This window comes from Lycorma delicatula, chromosome 4 (assembly GCF_047948215.1).
Source record: "Lycorma delicatula isolate Av1 chromosome 4, ASM4794821v1, whole genome shotgun sequence".
Taxonomy (NCBI): Eukaryota; Metazoa; Arthropoda; class Insecta; order Hemiptera; family Fulgoridae; genus Lycorma; species Lycorma delicatula.
The window spans coordinates 93,828,150-93,854,258 of NC_134458.1; the positions used below are offsets into that span (position 1 = coordinate 93,828,150).

At 30.9% G+C, this 26,109-nt stretch overlaps 1 protein-coding gene across 4 annotated transcripts in view; it reads right to left on the reverse strand.

Moving 5' to 3' along the window:
* Window positions 1–26,109, reverse strand: part of swm (Zinc finger protein swm) — a 108,068-nt gene continuing 81,959 nt past the window's right edge. For 2 of the 4 annotated variants that reach the window (XM_075363693.1, XM_075363692.1), the window contains 6 exons: window positions 24,159–24,275; window positions 21,319–21,497; window positions 15,594–15,702; window positions 10,024–10,187; window positions 7,273–7,387; window positions 2–512 (listed from right to left, as the gene is read on the reverse strand). In XM_075363693.1, coding sequence (XP_075219808.1) covers window positions 423–512; window positions 7,273–7,387; window positions 10,024–10,187; window positions 15,594–15,702; window positions 21,319–21,497; window positions 24,159–24,275 — 774 coding nt within the window. In that variant the 3' untranslated portion in view covers window positions 2–422. Of the gene's footprint in view, window positions 513–7,272; window positions 7,388–10,023; window positions 10,188–15,593; window positions 15,703–21,318; window positions 21,498–24,158; window positions 24,276–26,109 lie in introns of all 4 variants that reach the window. The other 2 variants (XM_075363688.1, XM_075363689.1) reach the window with 2 other exon arrangements.

A 26,109-nucleotide genomic window follows, 5' to 3' on the forward strand; every position in this document is an offset into this window, starting at 1 on the left:
CAGATTCTATATATTTAAAAAAATAAATGTTAGAAGACATTCATACTATGATCATTATGACAACGGTGGTGATGATGATGATGGTGATAATAATAATAATTACATTTAGATCGAGCAGTGAAATATATTCACTGTATTACAAAACACAAAAAAATTTGGGATAAAACAAAGATGGTAATAAAATGATAGATTATTAATATTCACAATGCAACTGAGTAACATGCAACACATAATCATTCTTCATCAATAAACTAATATTTTAAAATAATAATTATAATTATGATCCTAATTTACAACAGCCTTTTTTAACATGCTGATAATATAGCATCACTTATAAATCTAAATAAAGGAATCACAGTGGTGTCACTTATAACAGTGCCCCTGCTTCTTACACATTGTTTACATTTTTTACTTGTAAACTGCTATCGACGCCAAGAACGTTCCTCATCTTCTTCTTCTTCTTGATCTTCTTCTTGAAATAATAATTCTTCACCGAGTTCTTCTAGCTGTAACTAAATTAATGCTCTCTATTAATTAAACAAGTTTCATAAATTATACATAACAATTACTTATTAGGATAATTTATAGGATAGAATAAGAGATGGAAGGTATAATAAATGTAGAAGAGTCTGAATCCAAGAAAAGCACAAGTAGCACAGAAGGCAATTTTAACCCAACATTAATTTTATATGGCAGGCTAATTAAAAAGAAAACACCCTGAATGGCAGATCTTGAAAAGCATTTAATAATATGTAATAGAATAGAATATTTTAGATTTTTAAGAAAATTACAATTGAGATATAGAGAAAGAAATTATTCACAATCTCAACAAGAATTATTTAACTACAATAAGAGTCAAAGATCAGGAAAGGAAAGCTGAAAAGATTAGTCTAAAGAAGTAGTCTGTCATTTTTTAAAATTATTTATGAAAGAAGCAATAAATAGCATTTTAGAACTGAGAGAAATTCAGAGGAAAGATTGAAAAGAATTTTAACTAAAATTGAGTCTGTACCTTACAAGAAATATAAGACATGAACTGAATCCTAAAAGAGAACTACAGTAATTCCTTGCTGTAATGGTTTTATAAAATTAATAATAAAACTGTATGAAATTAAAGTTTTCAAATTCAAATGTAGACATTTTCTTTTGACAAACACAACATTGATGTTAAAATCACTTCAAGGCATTTACAGCTGAAACATACACTAAGGGAAATATATACATATATTTTTTCTTTTTTTGAAAATTCAAAAAATTCATAAACATATTGACCACTGTGCTAATAAAATTTAATATTAAATAGAATATAAACCATCAAAACACAGTGAATAGATAAGTTAAACTTACCATATTAACTCCATGAATTGATTTTCATGGGATCTCAGATCTTCAGTTGTTATTAAATTCTATAATTATATTAAAACATATTTAACATTTCTAAATTTTTGAAATTGTATTTTGAAATTAATTATAGAATTTAATAATAACTGAAAATGCAGGATCCCAAAAATCGATTCTTGCTACGTTTAACTTACCTATTTACTGTGTTTTGGTGGTTTATATTTCATTAAATATTTTATATATAAATATATTATACTTAGATATTATATTTTTTGGCGGTTGAATTATTTTTTGAATATATACAAGGTGTGTTCAAAAAGTAACAAGAATTTTTGTTTTTTGGAAAGAATTTTATTTATTCATCTACATTAATGTTATTCCCTTCAAAATAATCCCTATTATATATTTTATTTATGCCAGCACTTTTTCCAATCCCCGAAACACTTCTGGAACTCAATCTTTGGAATAGTGTTTACTCTTTCGCTATTCGCTTTTAATGTCACCTATGCTGGTAAAATCACAGCCCTTTAAGGTTCTCTTTATTTTTGGGAATAGAAAAAAGTCACTCGGGGCTATGTCTGGCAGCTGGGGTTTCGTTACAGGGTTGTTTTTGGTTAAAAATTGACGAACAAGTAATGAAGTGTGAGCGGGTGCATTAATGTGGTGCAAAAGCTATGAATTGTTTCACCACAAATCCGGGAGTTTTTCAGATTGCTTCATGCAAACGGCATTGAATTTGTAGGTAATACTCCTTATTGATAATTTGACCTTGTGGCAAGAACTCATGAAGCACTATGCCGTTAGAATTGACGAACACGGTGTGCATAACGTTCACATTCGACCATACTTGTTGAGCTTTTTTCAGTTTTGGTGATCCAGAATGCCTCCACTGGGATGATTGAGCCTTAGTTTTGACATTATATCCATAAACCCATGTTTCATCACCTGTTATGACATGTTTCAGTAGTTCTGCATCGTTGTTCACTTCATTTAGCAACTTCCATTCGCTGTTGTTTTTGTTTGAAATTCAACAATTTTGGAACAAATTTTGCTGTCGCACGTTTCATACCCAAAATATCCGAGAAAATTTCATGGCATGAGCCAACTGATAACCCAACATCATTAACAACTTCTCTGATTGTGATTCGGCGATCATTCATAATTATTTCTTTCACTTTTTCCCCATTTTCATCGGGTGTTGATGTGCTGGGGTGTCCAGGGCGCTCGTCACCTTCAACATCTTCATGACTTTCTTGGAAATGCTTATACCACTCGTAAACCCTTGCTTTACTCATAGCAGACTCACCAAAAGCAATATTTAACAGTTTTAAAACACTGCTACACTTTATTCCATTCTTATAGCAAAATTTAATACAAATTCCCTGATCCAATATTTATATAAATAAAAAATCACCAATTGTACCAAAACATGTGTTATCCTTTTGACAGCTGACAACAGACTAAACATCCAATATGGCTAAAAATGTACATACTTTTCAGACATGTTTACCAATACAACAAAAAACCCAGAGAATGGGACTAATACATCCGTAAAATTTCAAAATTCTTGTTACTTTTTGAACAAACCTCGTATATTGCCAGCATCAAATATATATTCAAGTATTAAGACATTATTAAAGATATCTGAATAATTTTATCATTTAATAACATTAAAAACATTGACTGAAAAAACCAGATAGAAAAACTCTTGACATGTGGTATTAAGGTAAAAATTGAAATTCAGAAAGGTTGATAAGTACAAAATGAAAAAAAAAAAAATAGGGAGAAGAAACAAAATTTTTGTAAAAGAACACAGATGATGAAGTGTTCATAAAGGTATCAAGAAAAAACAAGTATAAGTAAGGCAAAGATAAAACAACATATAATACATATAACTAAGGATGTATCATCAAAATTTGGTCACAATAGAAAGGAACGGAGAACAATAAATTAATCAAATGACTAACAGAATTAAAGAAAAATCAACTACATGATGTGTAAAATAAATAACCATTTAGATTATTGCAGAAAATTAAATGTAAATTTATATATTGATATTATTTAAATTTATATTTTATTGATATAAAAATTTCTGCTTAAACACAAAAGGAATGCAGTCTGATTTATCAGAATGTTGGTGTTCATAATATATCACCCAGAATTCAGTATATCATAGTGAACTATTCTCTTCTAAAACACATTATGCATTCATTACGAAGTTTATTAACACGTTGAGCACAAATGACTCGTTAATATGTCATACTGAACTCTATCAAGGGACTGATGGATTTGACGTGTCAAATGTCTATGAAAATGCTATTTTTCAAGTTGACTTGGATCGGTTTATGTTGTGCTGTCACTTGGAAAGGTTTCTTCAGTGCTATTTTTATAAAGTAGTTTGTGGACATCTCATGCCAGAAATTTTTAACTTTTTTTTTTTTTTTCAGTGTTCACTTCATCTTTGCAGTTTCTGTATTTCTTATGACTAATTAAAGTTCATCTTTGTATCTTTTATATAGAAAAATATAATATAAATATTATTTCAAGCATGGTGATGAAATGATTGCCTAAAAAAATAATTAACAAATGGAAAGAAGAAATACACTGTATACGGTACAGATGGAAGTCTAATATTAATAATTTATTTTTTTCATTTTGCAAAAATTCATTTTTCAAATTTATCATTTTATTAATAAAAATTTTGCTTTAAAAAAACTACTACATAAATTACAATATGATACAGAGGTAAACTCTGAAAAATATAATTCACTATAACAGATGACAGGGCTGAGTCATATAAGTTCTTTATGAACATATGGCTCAGGCTTAGTGAATACACTGTTTTCCCAAGTTGCACTGAAACATAGTTAACATAGTTTATGTAAGCTATTATATAATTTAATTCAATAATCCTCATATTATAAAATGTAAATTGTAAAATTCTTAAAACTGCTTGCATATAAAACTTCCAGTTAACTTTATCACAAATTTTATACTATAAAATACTTATTCTTAATTTATGTATAATTAAAAAACATATTTACATCTCCAGTGAAATGTCTTTAAAAATTGAAATGGCAATAAAAAATGTAACTTTAACATAAATAAAGTAGCCTAACAGCTTAACTGTTGTGTACTACTAGCATTTAAAATCACTTGTTTTTCCATAATTTTATAACAAACTATTCTGCTGTTTGGACAATGTAATTAAGAACCATAATTTCAGAAAAACTTTTGTACATTGCTTAATTGGTTAAGGAAACACATCATAATGTGCTATGATAGTAAATTATTATTAATAATGAGAATACTAATCAGTAATGAAATTAATACTTGTATTTTATATAGCATCAAAACCAAGTACTACACTATACACATATCAGTAGTAGACTGATGGTAACACAATCCATGCTACTGTGATATAAATACACAGCAGTGACTCCTTGCTGATGTAAATGTTGGTTTCATAAATTGTCATTAGCTGAGTTACAATTACTATTTTTTTGTAAATCCACAACATTTTTATCAAAATTAGAAAGATGTCTAACTTTTTCATGCTGATCAGTAAATTATCATAAATTATAATTAGAAATATTTAAAATATAATAGAATAAAATTTATTCAAGTTATCAGCTAAAGTAAACAAAAATTTCAAAAAAACTGTGGACTAACCTCGTAAAGTAAACACAAGACATAATCCCAAACTACATGTTTAGTTATGATAATTGCATTACCAATTGGAGAAATATATATATATATTAAATTCTATTAACACAAACCACCTAGTACAGAATATTGATAAAACACATTTTATCTTAATTTTATCATGAAAGTACTTTCGCAGAATGCCATATCATCAGTTATGATTGAAACAGTTAATTAAATGCATATTAAAAATACAAGGCATATTTTTAAAGTAAGTACTGTTTTGAAATTAAAAAAAAAAAACAAGTACACTATTCTTAACAATTTTATTTTTACATGAAAGCCTGTACTTTAGTATACTTTTCTACATATTGCCACCAATATTAAGGCACTTGTAACATGCAACCAGCTTTTGAACACTGTCATCATAGAAGTCTGCCGTCTGATTCAATAACTATTGCAGCATGGTCGCTTTGACACCATCATCATTGTCATAGCGCTGACCACCCACATGTTTCTTCAAATTTAGGAACAAGTGGTAGTCACTGGGCGCTAGACTAGAACTGTATGGAGGGTGATCAAGTTGTTCCCAGCCAAATGATGCGATGAGTTCTTGAGTTTGATTAGCCACATGTGGATGGGCATTATCATGAAGCAAAAGGATCCCTTTACTCAGCATTCCACACCTTTTGTTTTGGATTGCACAGCACAGTTTTTTTAAGGTCTCACAATATGTCATAGATTTTATTGTGTTACCATGAGGCAAAAACTCCACCAGTAACATCCCTTTCTTGTCCCAAAACGCTGTACACATGATTTTCTGGGTTGAAATTGTTAGCTTAAACTTCACTTTCTTGGGTGATGTTGAATGCCACCCATTCCATGGATTACTGCTTCGATTCTGGTGTAACATAAGCCACCCATGTTTCGCCGCCTGTGAAAATTCGGCTTAAAAAATCATCAGTCTTTACATTGTACCGCTCAAGAAAAGTCAACGCCCTGCCTAAATGTTTGGTTTTGTGCACCTCAGTCAACATTTTCGGTAGCCAGCGTGAGCACAATTTTCGATAATTTAAGCAATCAGTCACAATTTCATAGACAACACTTCTTGAAACTTGAGGAAACTCTTCAGACACCAAAGAAATCATAAAGCGTCTGTTCTCTTTCACTTTTTCGTTAACTTTCTGCACTAAATCTTCAGTAATGACAGAAGGTCGCCCATTCCATTCCTCATCATGAACATTCTGGTGACCATCTTTAAAAGCTCTAACCCATTTTCATACCATTCCATTGCTCATAATGATTTCTCAATAACTTCACTGATCTGATGATGAATTTCAGCGCCACTAAGAAAATGAATCACACCATGTATTTCACAGTCGGCAGGATTCTTGATCGGGGGAGGCACTTTAAATACTCACAAACAAATGTAAACACAGTTGAATATTTCCATAATGACGTCTGTGGCTTGCCAACAGATGTGGATACACAGTGCACATATGTGAAATGCCAACCGCAGCATAGCGGTGGAATTTCAAAACAGTACTTACTTTAAAAACATGCCTCATACTAAAATAAACCATGTACATGGTCATAGTGTAATGTTTGTAATAGTATGCAATATAATGAAAATTGCATATTAATTTATTATACAAGTGCTGCTATTTGTTGCAGTTTTTATAAGACTATCTCCCTCAAATGCTGTCTGATGGTTAATCAAACTGAAATTTTGTTTGTATATATATATATATATATTTTTTTTTTTTTCCTAATATATTTCATTTTTTGTCAACTTCATTAATTTCTAATGTTTCTAAACTTGTGTCAATATCAGATATAGAATGTTTATTGTTTATTAGATGGTCTGCCATATTAGATAAACCTAATTTATTACGCCTCATTTTGACAACGTTCAAGAAATCTAGTTTTAGTTTTAATCTAATTTATTTGTTTATCCTACATAAATACAATCACAAATAAAACTGTAATGGTATTTATTCAAAACAAACAATAAATATTGCAGGTTTATTCAAAATAAATCTGCAAAAATTCAAAGGGGATGAAGTTACCAGTTTACCAAATAGTTTAGCGTCCACGAAATGGATGCATACTGTTACTTGGTTAAAATGTAGCTTGCTTATTATAGTTTTTTGTAGTATACGTTTTGAAAATAAATAGAAATATTTAAGCCCAATATTAAACATTCTGTAACATTACCTTAATACAAAATAAGTATGCTTTAGAAAAAATGGATGTATTTAAAGATAAATTATGAGAAATACTTACATCATCACCATCCTCCTCTCCTTCTTCTAGTAGGTCATCTACCTCTTCCTCCTCCTCCTCCTCTTCTTCTTCACCAATCAGGACTATAGATCGACGATGCACATTATGATTATCACTGTAATACAGACACAAGTTGGCTACTATAAAGATAATGATAACATAAACAATGAAAAAATTCAATCTGTTAAGCATGGTTTACAGTGTCAGTTTCCTTTAATTTTATGACAATTAATATCTACCTTATTAATTTTATGTTGTTACCACTAGCAGTAAGGGCTGCTGCAAAATTCATTAAAAAAGAAAAATTCATAAATGTTTGCAGGATGGTATTCCTCCCAGCGAAAATCATGTATCCCTTTCACGTGTTTCTAAATATTTCTTTTTAATTAAATTTTTGATTTTTCATGTTTTTTGTTATCAATATTAATTTCTATTTTTGATTTTGTAGTTTCTTAGCATGCACAGTTTATACTATACAGTTGTTTATATATCAGTTATATACATTAGAGATTTCTTAATACAAAATATTTTTTTTAAGACCGGATTTCTAAAACAAAGTAAATGAACTACTAGTTTGACTTCTCAGCTAGAACTGCCTCAGCTGGAATGTGAACTTGAATAGAAATGGTGGGTAATGATTGATTTGGAAAGTATGAAGGGCGTTTAATTTTATAAATAGGAAAAGGGAAGCACCAACTACTATATATTGAAAAAACATCTTAAGGAAGTCTATAACAAACTTCATGTATTTTATGTTTTGATTTAAAACATCACTTGGTTTTTGGACAGGAAATTGATTAGAAAAAGATCCAATTTTATATCTTCACGGTTAAGGAATTAGATATATTTTTCCGGTTTTCTGAGAAGAATTACACCAATTTATAAAATGAGAAATATACTCAAAGAAAAGCTTTTGAGTAACATAAAAACTGTTAAAATTATCAAGTAGAACTGCAGACATAAACATGTTTTTACAAAAACTTTTTAATGAGATTATATTTTATTATAATTAATGGGATAATATACTACATCAGATTTGGACTGTTCACATGAATGTCAAAAGTATCTCTAATGGACAAAATGTAAGAATCTTATCAGTAACATATTAATATGTTATAAGTTTCAGGGTGACTTAAAATAATGAAGTAAGGGGAAGTTTATAAATTTGTTTAACTGTTTTCCACACTTATTGCTGCCAGATCAGTTTCCTACATTATTATTTATTAAAATTTTTTAAAGGTAATTTAATTTCTAGCAATAAAATGTACTCTAAATGAAATTTTGGCAAATATTTTTGAAACATTAATTCAAGTAAATCATGTAATTTATGTATTTAATAATAATAAAAGTGTGTTTTTAATAAAAATCATTGAGTATTTACAAACAGTAATAGAAAACAATATAGAAAAACAACAATTAAAACAAAAACAAGAAAAATAAATAAAATTTTACATTCGCACCTTTGACATGGCCACTAGGCTGTCTGCCAGGCTGGCTTTACTAATAAACAAAATTAATCAACATAATTATTAATAATAATTTGTTTATTTATTCGTATTATTAATCTTCTAATTATAAATTTAAAGGCTAATTTTTAAAAATAAATACATTCTATTTTTCTTTTAACAATATAATTGAGATTGAATTAAAATAATATATAATTCAGTTTTTTCATTATCTGTAATGTTAAACTGTTAATTTCTATTTTAATGATGACTAATTTCAAAAAATTGGTTTCCGAAACATTTTTTACATTATTAAAAAAAATAATTTGTTGTATGATGATAATTTTCCAAAGAAACAGGTAATTAACATGTTATATATATATATTACTGTAAATATTTACAAAGAAAATCTAACCATATTACCAAGAGAACATGCATGTACCAGGAGGTACAGTATGCTTGAAAAATATACAATTTTATACACTGTGCATCATCCAAGGCGCAGAAATTTATTTCTTAGCACAATAATCTCTTTTTGCAAAAAATGAATAAATATATATATTAAAGACTTATCTGAATGAGAAAACACATAGACAAATATCAGCATGTAGGTGTATATATGTTATATTAACTATCACCGAAGGTGTAAATTTATTTACAAGAATTTCATTAAAAAATCAACAAAATTGATATGAAATAATAAAAATCAAATTCATATGTTAAAAATAAATGAATACTCGATAACTCAAAAGTTTTTTAAACATTTCTAATGACACAAACTCTTGTCTTTTATAGCAAAATTATGATTACTTGAAAAGCAATCATGAGAAGGCATAATAAAAGAAATAATTGTACCGTTTTACAGCATATGGTTCACTGAACTTAGAATATCTCAGTTGCTAGCAGTCAGAAATGATTACAGATGTGACTAAACCGCATTGATAAACCGATTCCCATTGACAATCTCTAATCACTGAATGTCTTTTTTCCCCATCAATTGGTAATTCCTTAACCAAAAACTGAACACAGTATGCAGCAATCCAATTAATGGAAACTGCACCCAACTATACTTAACCTCAGTAATTTATGGGATATGGTTCATTAAATATAGCTCCAAGATCTGTTTCAATAGTTGGAGAACCAACCGTGAAGTTATAAGAAGATACATTTTAATGTCTTGTCACAAATCAAAGTTACATTTAAAATGAATGCAATTTCACTCTCAACCATCTGAAAGTTAACAAAATAATATTAATTTTGAAAAAACTATGAACATACATAAAAAAAATTAAAAATCAGGTCTTACTTCCTCGAAGCTTGATTTTCATTAAACCACGTCATGGACAAAACACTATCACCAACAGACTGCCCTTTAGCAATAGCATTTTCAGCTTCTTTTCGTGACTTAAAAGTCAAAATCAATGATTTTGCGCTGTCATCAAATTCATATTCTACAATTTCACCAAATTGCTGCAAAAAAATTTAATGAAAGAAAATTATTATTTGATTGTACATGTTATCAATGACAACTGAAATTTTTTTGTTTTCTGTAACTGATCTATATGAGCAGAACATTCCTGAACAACGAATCATTAGTCTGAACTCAGTTTTCTATTTTGATTATCATTTTGATATCTGGATGATGGAATGATAAATGCAATAGAAAATCCATTCTTGTTGAGAGATTCATTGATTTAAATGATTATTTTCTCTTAAGTTTTATAATATAATGTTACAACACTACACATCGAGGACAGATGTTTAGTAAATCCTCTAACATTGATTTGAAATTAAAATATCTCAGTCTACTGAGAATTGGTTTTTCCTTGATGATCAAGTTGTTTGTTTATTATCTTGAGATATAATATACAATAACAATAACAATAACAATAACAATATACAATAACATTATGCTATTTTTTTTTCTTTTTAGAAATCAGGTGTATTAATGGTATACAAATCAGTATTAAAAGAGTCAGAGGCAATCATATAAATAATATTTTACAGGCTAATAATACTAAAATCTATAGTATTATTATGATTCCATTTTTACCCTGTTTGTTTTAACAAATAAAAGTAAACATTTCAATAAAGAAAATGAAAATAGCATCGATGTGAAAAATTCTAACAAATAACTGTAAGGAAATTATAACCATATAAATAACTACACTAGCGCTCAGTGAACACTGATAACAATTTATAATGTATAACACATCAATTGTATTAGAATACAGTGTTTTTATTGATGAAGTGGATCCAGGCTTATGTAGCATTGATAATCATTAACATTAATGTTAAAGTCTACATTTTTAAATCTTAATTTAAATATTTCTATATTTAAAGTTCAATATAAATAAGCTACATCACAGCAACTAAAAGCAATCTTCAATAATTTCACAAAATTGGAATATTAATAAATTGGTTTATTCATTTACAACATTCATTAACCATCATCGTGAAGATGTTTTTTCTATATAATGAAAAAAATTCTAAATCATTATCAGGACTCAAACCCAGATATAAAACTCAGAATAAAAACAACTAATCAGATATCTTTAATCATTTTTAATTACTTTTAGATAACTGCAAGAATGAGAGAGACATTCAATAATTAAATACAAACTGCCTAACCAAAAGATTTTAAGGTAAATTTAACTTTTTAAGTCATCAATAATATATTACAAATTGCAACTCAATAGTTGTTGTATTGTGTGTATGTATGTATATATATAAATTAATTATACATTCACAAATTAAAAAAAAAACTCTGTACTTTTGATACATTGATCATTAAAATATTTAAACATATTTTCAGCATGACTGTATTATGAAAAATGTATAAATACATTTATACATTGCGTGTTGCTAATGCAACACGCATCTGAACCTAAGAAGGTTTTAGAATGTTTCAAAGTTGAACTTCAGAATTGCAAATGAACAATAATTTAGAAGACCCGTTGAAGTGTCTACAATATACCTAGACTAACATTTTGATGAAACGATGAAGTAAAACAGGTAACTTTTGAGGAACTAGCCTGGCCTTTAAGTTTAAATAATTAATTTTCCTGAATTTTATTTACTGAAAAAACAAATGTAAGATGATACTGATATTAGATCGGAAACTGAAAGGCTATGAATCTGTAAACTTCTAAATAAATTTGTCTGATGATAGTGATGAATTTTTAACTGTAATAATTACTTATAACACAAATTTACTGATTTGATCTTTAACAAAAAAAAGTAGTTTTAAATAGAAGCACCAAGTCTCCAGTGAGAAAAAAGTTTATGTAAAAGCAATCAATCAGTAAAGTGGCTGCTTTTTTGGTACAGAAGTTGTGATTTTTTGTGAATTTCTAGAAAAATAAAGAACAGTCAGTAGCCAGTTGATTTTATTCTAATTTACTGCTGTCCAAGGTAAAGCAGTATTGATTCCTAAGTGTTGAGAAAGATGAGTAGGTGTGGTTCTGTTGCATGAAAAAATTTATCCAAAAACTGATCGGTTGACACAGCGAACATAAACAGAAATCAAGCAGGAAGTGATCAATACCAGTTCATAGTGAGGGAAACATTTACAAAGCATACAAAGCAATGAAAAAGTGAAAATGCTGGTATAAGATCAACTGTAATGTTGAGGCATAGAATTAATAGCTTTTTAAGTTGCTTAGTAGAAATACAGGATAGTTGTATAATTATACAGGGAAATTATACCAGGAGATAACTAAAGTTTAATCCTCATGATAAATAATAAACTGATATTACTGACTGTCCTGAAATATTATTTACATATCTAAAATTAATTAATTGTTATCCAAGACAAGCTTTGAGCCTTTTTAGTGACTATAAAGGCTCAAAACTTGTGTTTGATTACAATATGGAAATTTGATACTATATACATGTTACTCAATTACTGTTGTCTTTAATAATAGAATGACTTTTGCATTAATGGAAACAACAAAAAACTACTAAAATATTGTAAAAAAATTAGGCTTCAGAGAAAATGGAAGAAAAAACAGCAAAGAGATAAACTATCTGTTGAAGGACAGGATCCCATCTGATACTTTTAAGTTCCTATTTTATACTCCACACTTTAGGCAGAACCATTTCTATGATGGGTAGTTTCATATTCTAGAAAATTTTAACTTCTGTGTAATCTTGCTAAATTGAATTTTGTATGCTTGACATTTCAACAACATAATCAGCTGTTCATACAAATAACTTCAGCAGTGAACAGTCATACCAGTACGATATACTGTTAACTCTGAATGACTAGTCAGATCTAGAAATAATATATTAAAATGAAATTTATATAAAATTTAAATATTAAGACAAGACTATTTACAGTTGATTTTGATAGTTTTAAAAACATTACTAAGTGAGAAAATAAATGTAAATGGAGTAATGATGAACAAACATGTACAGAACTGAAGTTGTGAACCAAATACTGCGTGAATTTACACTGAGTAGTCTCATAAATTCAGCAATTATTTTATTTAACATTATCTGAATTATCATTACTACTGGATTCAAGTTTCTGCATAGACAGACAGATTAGCTCAAGAGACAGTCTCAGTCTCTCGGAGTGACTATCTGAATAAAAAAAGATGAACAGATTACTTACCCTTTAAAAAATATTTTAACCTTCATTAAAAAAATAAATAAATAAAAATTACTAATAAACTCCCAGAAGAGTATTTACTGAAATTACTGTTTAATTATTTAGCTCAAACCTAAGACTTGAATTCTCCCAAAAGTTAAGAATTTTGTTAAATTATTTTAAATATACTGATTCAATCGTTAATTGAAATATTAGGAATAATAATGTAAGATATATAAAACAGTAAAATGTAACCAAACAACACCAGGAATTTAAACTATTTTATAACATTCCATCTTATTAAATATGCTTAAAAGATTCTGAGACCATGTCAGTTGCAACTAAAAGGAATCGGCACAGGGGTATGCGTCAGGGATGAAAAATAACCTTCAATAATTGGTATGTTGAGTTCCATTGTGTTATTTACACCAGGAACTATGTTACACAGTTTTGTTGTTTTTATAACTACTCTAGCATTTGCTTGTTTGTGACTTCAGAATGGGGACTCAAACTTGAGAAAAAACAAATATAAAATTCATTAAACTATGCAAAACAAAGCAGATAATAGAAATGCTTCAGCAGGTGTATAGTAATGAATTGATGAGTAAGACAAGATGTTTTGAGTGGCACTTGAACTTCAGCACATGATGACAATTCATCAGAACCTTTTTTTTAAGGTTTGGAGGCATGAATTTCTCCAAGGGACTGACTAACAATTCTGGTTTCTACAATATTACTCTAAGGTACCTGAAGGAAGGCATTCAGGACAAAGAACCACAAATATAATGACTGCTCAATAATAATTCCTGGTCATACTGGATTAAAAAGTTTGAGTTTTTGGCTGGACTAATAATGTTGCTACGTGTCCTCATAAAAACCAGATTAACCTCTAGTGATTTCTTTCTTTTTCAAGACACAATTAAAGCAAAAAAAATTGGTTAAAATTAAGTATAGTTCTAAGACTATATGAATCAGGGTTCTACAAGGGGTATATGCGAGTCAGTCAGTAAGTATACGAAAATTTTTTATATAAACAGTCACTGTTTTTTATAATACTGTTACCACATATATGCCTAATTTAATATCGACATCTGAACACGGTATAACAACTCAGATTCAAACTGGCAAACAGTATATGGATGTGCTGATACAAGTATCACTACCGCCGTGCAGATGACCGCACAGTTCTCCCACCATAGTGGTGCTGCAACCACACCACTCTCAGGCTCCAATAAAAGAGTATGCACAAGAGTGAATTTGCAATTCATCATCGACCACCACCGGGAGAAGACCAAGAAGAAGAAGACATAAGAAGCTTCCTGGCCGACTCAACAAGGGACATCCTGGCGGTTGCCAACATCCCCGCCGGAGCAGCAGGCCTGGCTGGCCTGCCAACGGAGTCGCTGGATGTGGATACTACCTTCCTGCTCCAGCTCCAGCTCACCAGGCTTCATTCGCCCTGGCCGGCGGACTCAGCAGCAGGAGCCAGCCCAGCATGGGATTGCTCAGGGAGAACCACCTTGGCCGCGCTGTGAATGACGACCGACGCTGACTCACCACTGCCACTGAGGGAAAGCCCAGTCGGACTTCAATGGATGAGCTGCAACAACCCAACTTCGCTGGAGACCAGCTTCCGAACCCAACAGCTCTTCTCAGAGCTAACGCAAAAAACGGCCCTTTTCAGAGCCACCACAAGGTTATGAATTACGAACCGTCGAAGCCATTCAATGACAACAGCCCTTCTCAGGGCTACCATAACGTTAGCAATTACGAGCTGTCGAAGCCAATCGACGGCAAAAATGGCCCTTTTCGAAGCTACCATACGGTTAGTAAGTGCCATGTGCCATCAAAGCCATTCGGCAACAATACAAAAACTGAACTTTGATCTAAAGTAACAACTTCGAAAAAAAAAATCAATATCAACTCTACATTTTATAAAGTGTTTTTTTTTTTTTTTTTTTTTTTAAGTGGTTTGGATATCAGTCTATAATATACAAAGATAAAACACATCACCAAATATAGGAGAAACTAAATTATCTGAACAGTAAAACTGAATATCACATACACACTAATACTAAAATCGCTATAATATTTCGGCACAATAGCTAATCATATCAAGAATTATACTGCTGTTCAAATTGCATTTGTACAGAAAATGTTAGATGTAAATATAAATGACAAAATACATTTTTAATAATGAACTTAGAAATAAAACGAAGAAATTTTAGAAACAATACAAAAATTTTAAGTATAAAATTTAATTAAAAATATTTTTTACTTACTGCAAAATGTGCCAGTATGTCGGTCTTAGTTATTTTTTCAAAACCTGAGACTAGTATTTTAGTTGGGCGGTGATCAATGGATGCATGAGGGAATGATCCACGACCACGACTGAAACAAAAAGTAAAATGTGCAATGTAAATAATCTTCATTAATTCTGATTAAAATAAAAGTTCTTATAATTATTATTTAAGAGAGTCTGAAGTGAACATCACTTAATTTTCAATCGTAAAAAATAAAAATAAATTATACAATCCAAAAGAAAAATTATACAAAACAAAAGCTGAACACAATTAATAACATATCACTTCCAAATGACTCGCAAATATTAATGAACATTTCAATTAATATTTTTAACATTTGCTACAATGGTTTAATCCTGCATATTTTGTGAATATCAAAAAAGTTTGCCTATATGTTCTGCTCAGATGTTGGTCTATCACTCATAATTGTTGTACCTATTCTAGCTAATCTCAAACACTAACAGCTTCATCCAGTATGTGGTGAACTATGAAAGATAAGGGAGTCCATGGATATGGAAGGGCAAATTTATAAAGAAATGAGTTTAATGTGAACAAATAATCAAGATAATGAACTTGCAGTACAAATACAAATGCTAGACAATAAATGGGAAAAACCAAAAAATTACCAGAGTATTTAAAAAAAAAAGGATTATTCAATTTTTTACAACTTACCACTTTTGTCCTTTAAAATTCTTTCCTTCCAACTTCATTTACTCATCTCACTGATAAAATATTTCTTCAAGGTTTCAGTGCCAATGGAGTTCTAAGCCTCACATGTTTCCTTTTTCAGTTTTTGACATAGCAAAATATTTCTGTTACACTTGAAATTTATTTTTTAAGAAAAATAAACATTCATATAGGGTGATGTTTAATAAATAAAAATGATATGCAAGAGCTGTCAAATTGTGTTTTCCCCCAAAAACTGCTGAACATTTATAATTGTGTGGGGAGGGACGTTGTCATGGTGAAGGATTTAACATTACTGCTCCACATGTTAGGTAGTTTCTTCTACATTATCAATCATTTTAACACTCCAAATAAAATCTTAGATTCAGTTTACCTGAGATTTATTAACTACGAGGGTTATTTTTTTTCAAGGTCCAATCGGTCACGAAAAACCCGCACAAAAATCGGATGAACCTTTGCGCATATGTGTTGCTCAGCGTCTCTAGTATGGCCTTCAATCATGCTGCGTCACTTCATTTAGTTCTGAACACGCAGCTAGCACGTGTCTATAACAATAGCATCTCCCATCAAGTGTGAAGTGCGTGTGGTAATTCGATTTCTTCAGGCTGAGGGGTGTAATGCAGCTGGAATTCATTGACGAATAAGTAATGTGTACGGTGAAACTTCAATGAGTGACAGCAAAGTGCGACAATGGTGCAGGAACTTTAAAGCAGGATGTGCAGATGTTCATGATGCAGGCAACCGATGATCTGTTGAGCAAGTGGATGAGGCAATTCGAGAAAATCGTCGGTTCACAATTTCTGTAATGAGTGTTTCGTTTCCTGAAATTTCAAGGTCAGCTCTCTACACCACTGTGAGTGAGAGACTTCAGTACTGCAAACTGTGAGCGAGATGGGTTCCCAAGCTGCTGTCCACCCAAAACAATAAGAATGGATGCTTCCCTAACATTTCTCCAGCGCTACCACAATGAAGGAGAAGATTTTTTGAACAAAATTGTCACAGAAGACGAGACATGTGTCCATTTCGAAACTGAAGAAACAAAAGAACAATCCAAACAGTGGATGCATTCTCATTCTCCCAGTAAACCAAAGAAGTTCAAGCGAACCTTCTCCAACAGAAAGTGTATGGCTACTGTGTTCTGGGACCGGAATGGAGTTCTTTTGGTGGAATTCATGGAACGTGGCACGATCATCACTGCAGCCTCATACTGCGTGACTCTTCAACATCTACGAAGGGCAATTCAGAATAAGCGAAGAGGAATGTTGTCATCAGGCATTGTCTTTCTTCATGACAATGCTTGGCCGCACACTGCAGCTGTAACAAAGAAGCTCCTGCAGTGTTTTTGTTGGGAAGTGTTTGATCACCCACCACACAGCCCAGACTTGGCTCCATCCGATTTTCACCTCTTTGCTCACATGAAACGCTGGCTAGGAGGGCAAAATTTTGGCACACACATCGAGTTGCAGACCAACATAGAAACATGGCTGAAAACACAGGCGGCTCCGTTCTATGACGAGGGTATTGGAAAGTTGGTACCATGCTACGACAAATGTCTAAATCGGAGTGGTGACTATGTAGAGAAATAGCGTAACTGTGTAAGTACTTGTTACAAATAAAAAATTTTTTATTTTCACTGTGGTTTTAATTTCGCCCGATCGGACCTTGAAAAAAATTAACCCTCGTATTTGTGATTCTGTTTGAATATAACATGGTTTTAATAATGGTTCAATGGTGGTTGCTTGGGTCTGCTTGAATCTGGAGCATTTTGAATAGCTTTGAAGAGTGTTTTGTTTCTGGATCATAACAGTAGCACTAAGTTTCATTTCTGACCAAACCTTTATAAAGAATTTGTATGTATTTTCAAATTTGTTCCTTTGAAGCATTAAAAATGTTTCAGTAATTGATTTTTCTAAAAGCAGCTTCATATACACTACATTTTGTATTATCAGCCATCATAAAAATCATCAAACTTCCTTGTAGGTATTTGGAAATAATAACAGCTTCAGATACAACAAAAATAACAGTCAACCTACAGAATACAGGCAGCTACTAGAGAATTTTGTTGATTCAAATAGCTAGTGATACATACAATTGTATAAAGTTCATACACAACATTTAAGTCAAGTTATTTCTGAGTTCCCTATATATGATAAAACAGTAGTCATCAATAACTAACCTCATTATTGGTCTACTTCCCACAAGGGGAATATCTATAATCATTTGGAAAATATAAGATATTAACAAGTTATGAAAAAGAAGTAAAACATGTTTCAGACAGACTAACATTAAGAGGAATAAGATATCTGACTTCATGTGACAGGATCATTGGCCACTAGTTAGGCCTTTGTGAAACCTTCAGATAAGAATAGAGTGATGGTTAATCCAAACCCTATAATATCTATCCAGAAAGAAGGAATCAAGGATAAGGAAAGAGGTGAATAGAGGGAGAACCATCAATTCAGAAGAGGTTACAATTACTTTGAGATAAATTATTTTCCATCTTTCCCGGCACTTACCAGTGCCACAGTAGCCTAATTTAAATCTGTCTATTTTATGAAACACATTAATAATTTTTATGCAGAAGACATATACGGAGTGTATCACGAAGTTCTCCTGGGACTTTCAAAATCTATTCTGCTTGTGAAAGTAATGGAAAAAGTTCATATAACCTATGTCCTAAAATGCTTCATTTGTGAATTGCAGTTAATGAAAGATTTTGTTTGGATTTCAGCTACCCTGGTTAAATGAGGTTGCCCTGAAATTTTTACATTAAGGTACAGAATTGGTGATTTATTATGGTTATTGACCTGAAAAATCAAATGAAATAGGTCCTAGAACTGTATCTGAAGTAGTTTTTGAGAAATCTGAAGTGAAAATCAAGAAATTGGGGTAAAAACCCTTCTTTTATGTTTGAGATAACTTTGTTGTAATAAACACATAAAACTTTTAAAAAAAACTTGTAGAAAATTTAATTCTGAACAAAATGATATAAGATAAGTTGAATAAAACAAAGAAAAGTTAAAAAATTCAAATTCTATTTAGAAATAGTACATAATTAAATTTGTCACGAAAGTAATTTTATGTAAATAAAAACCAATTTTTTTTTATAATGTGAAAAATTAGTAAAAACAGAATTTACTGTTACAAATTAAAATAAAAAAAATGGAAATTATACAATAATTTTAAAATAAAAATTACTAAAAATAATAACTTTTTTATTAATTACAGAAATAAATTATTTTAAAAATTATTATTTCAAAGTTGTCAATAAAATAACAACAACTCTTCAACAATGTGCAATACTGTATTAGTTTTTAAATCTTACTGTAAGGTACATTAAGTAAATCGGGTACTGTGAACTGTGCTGTTGTTAGCAAAGGTTTTCTGAAAATTTTAGTTTAATTTGATTGTAACTGAAGTAATACCATACTTATTTGCAACAGATGAGTACGCTGAAATGGAATTCATTTTGGGTGTGTGCAATGGGAATGCTACAGCTGCTGCAATAGAATATGAAATAAGTTTTTTGAATCACAGGATTCCAGATCCTGAAACAATTAACATGACTTTATGCCATCTTCAGGAAACAGGTTTACTATCTGGTATTCGTACCAGCTACGAACAATCCAATCTGTCCAACATGACGCTGTTATTAATGACATTTTTATCAATGCAGTTACGCACAGGCCAGGAGTCAATACATGACATCTTTCTAAGCAGTTTGAAGTTTTGCATTTGTTGGTTTTGAGGACACTTAAACAAAACAAGTTTTATCCTTATCATAAACAGTCAATTCAACATCTATACCCAGAAGACAGTCTGCTTCGTAGCTGGTGGAATAAGATTGACAAGTATATTTTTTTTATAAATATGTAATTATGTTTTTTTTTTACTGACAAGGCAAATTTCACCCGACAATGCTTCACCAACTTACACAATGAGCATACATGGGCAGAAGTAAATCCTCATGAAATAGTAGAAGGCAATTTTCAATATAGATTTACTATTAATGTATGGTGCGCCTTCTTCACAATCAACTGTTTATACTGTTCATATTATCTGGTCGCTTAAATGCTGAGGTCTACTTACACTTTCTTCAAGAAGAATTGCTACAGTTGCTAAAAGATGTTTCTCTAGTGCCAAGATGCAAAGTATACTTTCAGCATGATGGTGCACCTCCTCTTGTGCCATTTCCACTCACTTAAATCATCATTTCCCTGAGAAATAGATTGGTTGTGGAAGTCCATATTCCTGACCACCAAGATCGCCTGATCTAACAACTTTAGATTTTTGTATCTGGGGATGGATGAAAAATATTGTATTAAAACAAAAATTCATTCTCGTGAGGAATTAATTGTCCACATTATGAATGCAGCTGAGAAACTTAAGGGCAGCCCTGAAGAACTAAAAAGAGCAACAAAAGCAGTACAGAAGTGGGCCAAGAAATGTGTTAAAAATGGCGGGGTCATTTTTGAACATTTATCATAAACTTGTATGTATAATTCATTATGATCTAGTGTATTGTTTCTAAATAAAATTCAAATTCATTCAATTTATATTACACTATTTTATTTAGAATTAAATTCTCTGCACGTTTTGTTAAAAAGTTTTATGTGTTTATTACCATTATACATAAAAAAACATGGATTTTTACCCAAATTTCTTAATTTTCACTCCAGATTTCTTAAAAACTACTTCAGAAACAATTCTGGGACCTATTTTATTTGATTTTTCAGGTCAATAACCATAAGAAATAATTAATTCTGTTCCTTAATTAATGGCCAAAAAATTTCAGTATGACCTTATTTCACCAGGGTAGTTGAAATCCGAGCAAAATCTTTCACTAGCTGTAACTGCAAATGAAGCATTTTAGGACATAAACGTTTCCATTATTTCCACGAGGAGAATAGGTAACGAAAGTCCTGGAAGAACTTTGTCATACACCCTGCATAGCTAAGAAGTAGCTATCACTTATACATTTTTTAGCCAAAAAAAATTAAATTACATAGATTTTTACCTAGTTCTATATTTCCCTCTTATGGAATAACGAGAAGGACCAGTTCCACTGTTGAGCAATCCTAAAGTTTTAGCACGCATTTTTAATTCTAAAACACGTTTTTGAAGATCTGTTGTATCCTTTCCTTCCTGCTGTTGATTGAAAATATCTAATTCAGCATCTAAAATCTGTCTTTGAGTCTGGAAACAAAAATAATAATATTAATACTTTTTTACTTAAATTTTTAAATAAATCATTATGAAGTTACTTTTTTAGCTATGTTTTTCATTTCCTCATGAAGGCAATCAAAGGGATATTATGAATAGTGATCATTGTAAGAGCAGAAAGTGAAAACTCACTTCACATAACATCAAGAAATGTTTGACACATAACATCAAGAAAATAACAAGTAAATACATAAAACAGTTTTTGATTATACGGTATACAAATGAAGTTGCTAGAAGTGAGATTTCAAGAATATAGCTAAAGATTATTTCTATAAAAATGACCGACTACATTGAAGGATTACATTATGACATACCCACAAAAATGATCATGACCATGTCCAATAAAGACAGTTTTACAATACACTGAAGTTATGTTTATGTACAAATAAAATGAATATAATGGAATAAAGTCAAGTAATAAGAGTAACATGAAATCTTTGTATAACTTATTAATCAAACATTTAAAAAACCGCCACCATTAGCATATCTGATTAGGCCTATGAGCTTCAGGCATGGCTAACTCTATCACAGTCCAATCAACTTTCTCCAACTGAATCACAGCACAAGCTGATCTGGAGAAAGCAACTAAACAAGCGAAGCTAACTTCCCAGAAGCCCAGGTCTCACCTGATGGCAAAGTAAGGCAGTCTTTCATCGATTCAGGATGAAAAGTATAATGATATAAGAGGAGCTCAGCCCAGGCCTCTCTAGATTTGAAATTATAGCCTTCCCTTTCTACCCATGTCACCATGAATGTCCCACAAATCAAAGCTGATACATGGACGTTTTGATATTATGGCCATAGAGTTAATAGCTGACCTGGGTTCAAGAAACTACAGATGGTATTTACATGTGTGGATTAAGAGCTACGGACTCTGTCAAACTATGCAGAGGCTAGAGAAGTATACATTTCATTTTAACAGCAAATAAAGTGGTCACTAACAGGCCAAGATTTATGGGGCAAGTACTCAGTTACTATCACAACCACTGGATTCTAATAAACAACACATCCTGACTTGGTGTTCCAGGAATGAGATGCACTAAAATTTCACCGACTAGCAAACAAGAGATGCAGCTGCATATGGTTCCCACACTTGAATAGAATAGTATTAAATATATAGAGAATTTCTCCATATCTTTTTTATCATTTGATTTTTTGGAAATAACTACTTTTCACTGCTTTTTGAAAACAACTATAGATGAATGTCATCAGAATTTTTAACTTTTAGTTAAACGCAAATTGTAGGAAAATCAGGGGAATAAAGCAGTCAATAAGGCACAATTAATCTCTAGTCTGACTACGATTTGGCTGTCTAGCAGCAGAAAGCTTAACAAGTTTTCTGTCACAGTAGCTAAACTGCCAAGCCTACAAAAACCATGCAGTATCTCATTAATCATCATTCAAAAGTAGATTCTTATTTATCGGCAACAGGAGAAATCAACAGCTTAATGGTGGCAGGATCTGAACCATACAATTTATTTTTATTGCTTTTGTTTGGGTATGCCATAAAACATCACAACCCTTCACTGAATAGAACCACAATCACTGCATAGTCACTCAGAAACTATGATAAGAGGACAATCTTCTTTAGGTCTTCGATACCTATGTCACTATTTATCATCCTTGAAATAGCTAACATTATTAGGATAATACTAGGGTAAACCATTTACCACACAATACATTTCCAATAAAAGAAAGAAAAATTGGAGCTTGATCTTTATTAAAACTATAGGATTTTTAATATTAACAGGCCTTTTAATAAGGTTTTTACAAATTTTAACAGAAGAATAGAGTTAAAGGAAGTTTGCTCTAAACACATATGACTAAAAATATAACTATGAAGCAAAATGGTTTACAACAATACTTTAAAATTATAGAAAAGTTTACTCAAATAGTGGAAAGTAATACATAATATAAATCAGCTCAGAACACATATCAGTGATGATAAAAAAAAGAAGATTAACATAAGGGAAAGGCAGATGTCAAACATTGAAGAAATAAAGATTTAAGTAAAGCCTATATCGGTTCAGATAAATAAATGAATTCTGACATGAATATAGAGCAGCAGTATGTGACAGATATACAAATTCAATCATCCAAAATGAAACCATTCAAATATTACAAAATTAAATTATTAGTTTTAATGTTTGGGGCTGAAATTTGTAGTAATAAAAGCAAGAAAATCACAATAACCATTTACAATTATAAGAATAAAAAATAAACATAATAAAAAACTGCAGAAATCAATAAACTGGTTAAATGTACACAAAAACAAGATGGAAAACAACAAATATCTTTTTCATTCATCTGAATGAGTGCTTAATAAGAAATATAAAGAGTAAAAAGCAAGAGAACAATTTGTATTCTGGTTTGTGCAGTCATTTATGAAAACAACATGATTACAAAAAAAAAAATATATTAACATGTCTTAACAAGTATAATTAAATTAAGTGGAAAAAATTAATAAAGAATTTTGAAGAAACTTTAAAAACATAACTAAAAATTAATAAGCTCAAAATAAAATGTTAATAGAAAGAAGCGATTAAAAAAAAAAACAGATGAAAAGAAAAAAATGGGTCACCTTCTTCTAAGCTACAACATTAAGTATTTTACAGATAAAATTATATTAATTACCTCTTCACGAGTCTTTTTCACCATTTCAGGCGTTACCTTGACTGGGCTAGAAGACTTAGCCACGTTCATCTTCGTAACAACAGATGCAAGATCTTTCCGAATCTTCTCTATACTTTCCTGTAAGAATAATAATCAGTAATTAATCAAAAAATAATGAATGATAATCATAAAGATCTGATAAAAAAATTCAATTTTACAAATCACTGGTTCAGTGGTTTTTATGAGTGGTCCACTCATGAGGACGATGAAATTGGCTACACTTAAATCAAATATTTTATGAGGCAAAAAATAAATATCTTTATTCTAAAAATAAACTGAGAGTTATCAGTACTGGTATGCCTGCCAACATAAAATATCTTTTAATGTAATTCACAAATAGAAAGACACTAGAAAAGTTTTGCATATGATGGAATGTATCAACACAAGTGGTCACAAATTAGCGCATATTTTAACAGGTCCCAACCTGCACTATAGCAACTCTAGTCACTGCTTCAGTATCATTTTCTTTTTAGCTGCGTTACTGAAAAGAGGCAGTAGAAAACTGAATACCAGGCAATTTTGCATATGGATTAAATGTTGACAGTTTTGAGCAAATGACTCCTGTGCTTGGAGAGAATTGTCCTCAATGTTCAATATTTATGTGTACTGAAAGTTTGAAAGAGGAAATTTTAGCTTTGAGGAAGTTCCAAGGTTAGATTGGTCACCTTCTTCTGGGACTGAAGGAAATATTGCTGCAGTATGAAAAGTGCTTGAGGCAGACAGGCGTGTGATCTACTACCAAATAACCAAATAGAGGTGTTCTTGGGCATTAATACACCAGCAGTTTGTGCTACTCTGCAAGATTACCTTCAGGTTAAAAAGCTTTGTATTCTTTGGGAGTCACATAACTTAACTGACGATCAAATGGCATGTTGTGTTTCATTGTGTTGTGAAATGCTGAAAAAGTATGAAAGTGGGAAATCTCCCTATGTGAACAGTATTGTGACAGGTGATGAAACTTGGTTGTACTATTATGACTCCCGACCAAGGCTCAGAACAAAGTGTGGCTATTTGAAGATGAGAAGATCCCCCATGGCTATTTGAAAATCCAAACCAGTGAAGAAGAGACTGGTGGCTGTATTTTTTAATGTAAGAGGAGTTTTATAGTGAGTTGTGTTGAAACTTAGAAGACAATTACCAATTACAGAGAAATGGTATACTGAGGAGTGCCTATCTAAAGCTCTTGAAGCTCTCAAGAAGCTGTGCCAAAACTCAAGGACTAAAACATGGTTTCTTCACTACAATAACTCTCCAGTGCACCACTCCATAGTTTGCTTCAATTATTTGGCCAGCACTGGAATAAAACTGTTAGAGCACCCTGCCTACAACCCTGATCTCACTCCATGTGACTTTGTGCTGTTCTCCCAGATGAAAAAGATTGAAAGGGAGGCATTTTATGAGCAATGATGGCCTAAAAAGGGCTTGGAACGACTACCCAGATCTCTAACGAAACAGAGGAGGGTTTCTTTGAAGACTGGTTTCAAAGGATGGAGAAGTATAATGTGTGGTGGAAATTATTTTGAAACATATAAAAAAAATAGTCATGTTGCAAAACCTTCCTAGTGCCCTTTGTATACTACAGACCACATCAATTTACTAATAAAAAATAAGTTACTGACAGTGAGGGATATCATGAAAACAATTAAGCAATTAAGCAATTATTTGGGTGTAAAGACCTCTCATTAATTCTGTATTTTGAAATTTGCAAATGAGCGAGTGTAAAGTTTATATTATTTTAAATGTACATTATAACAGTGTATATTATATAAATTTTGTTTAATATGTGCATACTAGTTTATATGTATGTATATATGTAACCTTATTTTATATGCATACACACGTCATTTCAAAGCAGAAAGCTATACACTTTTATTGCTTTATTCTGACTATCCTAGTCTTCCTTATTGCTGTA